At 32.0% G+C, this 5,644-nt stretch overlaps 1 protein-coding gene across 1 annotated transcript; it reads right to left on the bottom strand.

Annotated features, from left to right (window-relative positions):
* Positions 1–689: 689 nt before the first annotated feature.
* LOC132278407 (protein SPEAR1-like) lies at positions 690–2,626 on the bottom strand. The gene is made up of 5 exons (XM_059780196.1): positions 2,123–2,626; positions 1,907–2,002; positions 1,348–1,413; positions 959–1,108; positions 690–820 (listed from the first exon to the last, which is right to left on the bottom strand). The coding sequence occupies exons 1-5, from the start codon at positions 2,345–2,347 to the stop codon at positions 704–706; spliced, it is 654 nt and encodes a 217-aa protein (XP_059636179.1). The 5' UTR covers positions 2,348–2,626; the 3' UTR covers positions 690–703.
* Between the last annotated feature and the right edge of the window lie 3,018 nt (positions 2,627–5,644).

Consider the following 5,644-nt stretch of genomic DNA (forward strand, 5'->3'; position numbering starts at 1 on the left):
TGTTCCTGAAGAAGATTGTGTCACACTTCGGTGTCTTAGTGAAGAAGAGAATGTGAAAAAATTAAATAGATCCAATAATTTACTGTTATTAAGTTTTTATTGTTTAGATTTTGTTAGTTGCTAAATGGTAACTATATATATATATATACACACACACATAGCCCTATATTATTTAAAAAAAAAAAAATCTATATATATATATATATATATATATATATATATTGATGAGGGAGTTGGATCAGTTATATTGTCCCTCATTCCCTATTTTAATTTATTGTGATCTATAAAATTAATACCATTGAACAATAGGAGTAAGAGAATAGAAATTAACATTCCAACTCATGAATCAACTAAAGTTTGTGTTCATGAAAAGCTTTGCTATTGGTACATGCTGTATGCTAGACCATAATGGAAATGTAAAAAACTGAAAAGAACAATAATGTTCACTTCTTGTATAGTACTTCATAAAAATGCCACAACAAAATTAACTTCTCTTTAATTTTATGCAGAAATTCGATTTATATATCTAACTTCCATTACAGGAGTCCTTCAAAATGAAACTTTAACCACAAGTGTATCATCTTGCTCAACTTGTGCAGCTTTGCAAATCGATCCACTTCTTCCTAATTTTGAACTTTTAAATTAAAAGTAAGATGATAAAACAATCGAATCCATACACATTGAATTGCAGAAACTTTGCAGACTAAAGTGAAAGTCTGAGCTCCAAATCCAGTTCTTGATTATCATTTGATTCCGAGTTCTGACTGCTTGAGCCAAACGAATTACTTCGGTCTTTCTTTCTCTTCTTTTGTAATGAGTCCTATAATTAAGATGAATTTTTGAGGAAAAGTTGGTCATTATCAGATTAGAATCTACTTGTTATATATCTTCATTAATTCGAATCATTCATAATATCAATATTGTAGAAGTACTGCATTAAGAATATGGTTATATATACCTCGGCTTGTAGGTTCAGAAGATGTGTAGTAGTCATGCTTGGCTGTGCAAAATGTTGACTCTCTAGTATGCCATTACCAGGGTTCCATCTGGTTTTATGAATTGAACATATGAATTGATTTAGATATTGTTTTTGAATTTTTTTTTTTTTTTGTTAAGGTAAATAGATATATATATATATATATAGCTCATGCCAACAAATTAACACAACGCTATAAGGAGGCAGCATTAATTCTTCCCGGAAGAAATAGAAATCTAGCTAGCTAGCTAGCTAGCATGCCCTAAAACAATATTGAGAAAATGTCAATTAAACAGGATATATGTAACTTGTTTTCCATAAAGAGGCCTTGCTTAATACAAAGCATAAAGTAGGATATGCAAGTACCTTGCAGTAGTGATAGGTTGAGAATCTCCATATCTGATATTTGCTGATCTTTCTAATTCACCCAATCCCATCTGTAATTCAAGCCAGTTAATTGAGACAGATTTAATCTTTGCATAGATTTATAGAAAAACTTTATGGTTAATTAAAAACAAAAAAAATTAGTAAGAAAATTCAGTTCAAATATCCATCTTCTAACAATATTGTTACTGCCCCTTAATTTGTAATTTTCTTGATGATGATGATCTTCAAAGGAGCAAGAATCTAAGTTTTTGCCAATCATCACGTTTGCAGACACCTCCAAGAAAATGGAAAGGGTCTAATTTAATAGATTTCCATATCTTAAAGGAAATTAAATCTCTTCAAATTAATCAAAATAGAATTTGTTTTGATGTTATGTAATATGTGATCCTCCTCTCTCACACACACAGTGCATCTGTGGGAAGAATTGTTGAAGTTTGAGTGGTGCATGGCCATCAATGACTTAAAATGAAAGGAAACCATGAGATTTCAATGGAGTATCTACTGTACTAAAAAAGAAAAGAAAAGGGAATTAAGTCAACATACCATGATATTTTGATGGCCATGAAAACCAAGAGAAGATGAGGATGATGATGATGGTATTGCTGAATAGGCTGCAATTTGAAGTCGACTCATATCCTCCTGCTTGAATTAATATATATTAACAACAAATATTGAAATTAGCTTGCTCCATTAAAATCTTACACACACAACAATTTATAGTTTTAGCCACAGAAAGCGAAGTCAGAGAGAGAGACCTACCTGGTTGAAATTTGGAGAATAAGGAGTAGCAGTGTGAAGAGAAGGAAGGTAACTACAACCCATTTGACTATGCAGTCTGATCTTCTCTAACTGAGCAACACCAAGCCCTCTCTGTGGTTGTTTGGGCTTGTCAGAATTACTCTTCTTTCCTTTCCTGCTGCTTGATGACCCTGAACCCGATCTTTCATTTCCTAGGTTTGGCTCCCCAAAATAACTGCTACCCATCTCTTTTTCTGTGTGATGATTGAGAAATATTGAAGAGAGGGAGAATTGCTTAACAATTCAACCTCCTCAAGATCACTACTTTCTCTTCTGCAAAACTTTCCTGCCTGCCTGCCACAGTTGTTTCTGTGATATCAGAGATCTCCTCCAACACCCTTTTAAAGCTGTTTGCACCCTAGTAATTATTGCATCGCTGGATGTATCAGATTGTATATAGTGTGTGTGTATATATATATATATATATATATATCATATCATACATCTATATAAACTTAGATTTTATGCTCTTTTCTTCCCATCTTTTGGCTCTTTTTGAGAACTTCTATTATTATTATTTTAATCTCAGTTGTGGACTTTGGAGACTATAGCACTCGAAAGTGATTGTCATAAGTATTAAAATACGAAGAAATATATATATATATATATATATATATATATATATTACACGCGCCTCTTTAGCGCGTCCTTGTATCGTTCCATAATCAATATTCTGACTTTTTTGTTGTATCATTCCAGAAAATGATTTATCACACGCGCTCTGTATCGAGTGTGGGATAAAAAATCCCTTAGTAATTTGATTAGCAGCAACACAAAATTACAATTAATTAGGATAGAAATCTAAGGTACTTGTTTGGAGGGACATCATCTAATTTGATCAATTGGTTCACCGTTGATCAAGGTAAGATTTTGGGCTATGTGGGTCTTACTTTTGGAGTTCCATGGTCAATGGTGATAGCTAACAATATCTTAATATTTCTCAACCATAAAAATTTAAAAACTATAGGCAACTAATTTAATTATTAACAAAGGTAAACTAAATAAAAAAATCATTAAATATTGGAGCAAATCACAATCTGATTATAGATCTTACAGCAAGTTCATAGGGATTGTCCTCTGGCAACAAATAAAATTAATAATATCAAATTTGGTAAAGTTTACAACTCTTTAACAGCAACTTTTTTAATGTAACAATATATTTCGCTTATTGACTTCAATTAATTTAGGTAGCTATCTCACGAAAAATTTAATGCTAGCTTGGTCCTAAATATAAGATAATTTTTTGGTCAAAAGAAGATATGTATGGGGATATTGAGATCTTCTAAATTTTCGTAAGTATATATGAGTGTTTATGTGTGGTATTTTAATTTTGAAAATTAAAAATAGGAAGAGAGTGATTTTGTATTAAAAAAAAAAAAAAAATCATAATAGAAAGTGGGAATAAATTTTCTTGATTCAAGGATGAGATTACTAATTCATATATATATATATATATATAATATATATATATATATTGGGGGTATATAATATGAGTTGCCATGCACCAAATCTAATTGAGCTGTTTCACGCATGATTTGTGGGTCATATTATATGAGTTGTTGTGTGGTGGAAAGTCATGAGAATCGTCAGTTCTTAAACAGACATGTGAACTCAAGCAATTAACAAAACAAAGCACATCAATTCCTTCAAAGCATGTTGTTTGTTTAATTTTCTTTTGGTCTTTTGTCATTTGGTGACTTGCCCATTCATAGCATTCCATTTGTTAGGGTTTCCAAGAAAACTAAAAATCATATTTTATGGGTGACATAACATATAGTTATCATAATTTTCTAAAAAAGACATAATAGTTATAATAAAAAGGTTAAAATAAGAAAGTGAACTAGCTCATTGACTTTACGTACCGTTGGGGTTTGGGGGTTGCTATTGTACAGGTTTATCATGCAAGCTCTTAGATCATGGATGACCTAAAATTAAGGACGTATTGGTTCAATTTAATTGTGAAAATAATTTTCTTTTTATTTGGTAATTGAATTTTTTTAAAAATTATTTGTCTAACAGTTTTTTGAATTTTACGAAAATACAATTTAAAAAGCCTGTTTTCATATAGAGTCTTTTGTTAGAACTATTTGCAGACAATTTCTCCAAAGGTAAGATCAGATCTTGGTGTGGGTATATATTTATTTATTTACACGTTAAGTAGTTTTTGGATTATAAAAAGAGAGTTTGCACGATATCCAAACATATAAAAAAATAAATAACAATAAATCTATTCACTTAAAAAATGAATTGGTTGTTACTGGTGCACAAGATGAAGTTCTCCATTAGTCAAATGTCGGAACCCAATCTATGGGGTTTCTTAAAGTACAAAATATTGGATGCTTACAACAAGCTTTGAAATTGAAACCCATGTCATTCAAATCCACGAACACTCTTTTATATCAATTGTTATTTTTTTGGCCTAACTTAATTAGTGTTTCTTGCATGATATGTATATTTCTAATCCAATGGACTGATGTTTGATGTAACCAAACTGCAGAAGTGGTATAATTTGGAGTGATATTTCTCATATTTAATTCTAATACACATCGTATGGTTCTGACGATATAAGGTTAATGTGATTATTTAAATCAATTCATTTTCATTGCATGATAGAAACAATATATATATAATATTCGTTTAGCGTGCCACGTGTATGGAATTTGGCACCGCCTTATGATGTAAAAAATCACATATATTATTTAACAAAGCTATACTTCAATTTCTACCGATGACGTCAGAAAGTAAATTGTCTTGGTTTTGCTCCAACAGTGATAGGGAGTAAAAAAATGAGATAATTTCACTGACACCTCAGTAGTTTGGCCAAATATTAGTCTAAAATATCTTTCAAAAATAACTATCACTCACATTACAAACGTTTACTCCGTTTTTCACTCACACCCCCAAAATTAGTTGACAGGTGTGTCAGACCACTTTTTACATGTAAAAAGACATTCTTACCCTTTGACTCTGGTTTGACCTATTTAATTATTCTTTTATGATTGAAATGACATATTTACCCTTATAATGTTAGACTTTTATACCCCTCACATGTTTTACTCTTCTCTAACCTTGATGGTCTATGGAAACATATTCCTGTGTTTTGCATATGAAGAAAACCACTCGTGCTTGTGCTTGTGCTTGTCGACCTAAGCTCATTCCGATCAGACCTAAGCTCGTGCTTGTCGCCGGTGAGAGAGCTTGATGTTGGTTGACAATGAAGCAAGAACTGGATTGCTGCACCTCTGCAACTTCCGGTGAATAAAACAGAGAACTTTGGCGGTGGAGAGTTTCAGATTTCGGTGACAAGTTGAGGAACCAATCCTCTGATAGGTGTTGGGTTAGGATTAGGTGGTGAAGTGCTCGCCGGAGTTAATTTCCGGAAAATGATTTCGTTTCGTGGAAGAAAACAGGTCATTCCGGAATCTCTCCGGTGAAATTGTTGAATGACAGATCAAGAGTGGAGTTCGTCGGAATTTTGTCTGC

This window comes from Cornus florida, unplaced genomic scaffold (genome assembly GCF_030987335.1).
Source record: "Cornus florida cultivar Cherokee Brave unplaced genomic scaffold, ASM3098733v1 CherokeeBrave_3.0.0_Hap2_Chr10, whole genome shotgun sequence".
In the NCBI taxonomy this organism is placed as follows: domain Eukaryota; kingdom Viridiplantae; phylum Streptophyta; class Magnoliopsida; order Cornales; family Cornaceae; genus Cornus; species Cornus florida.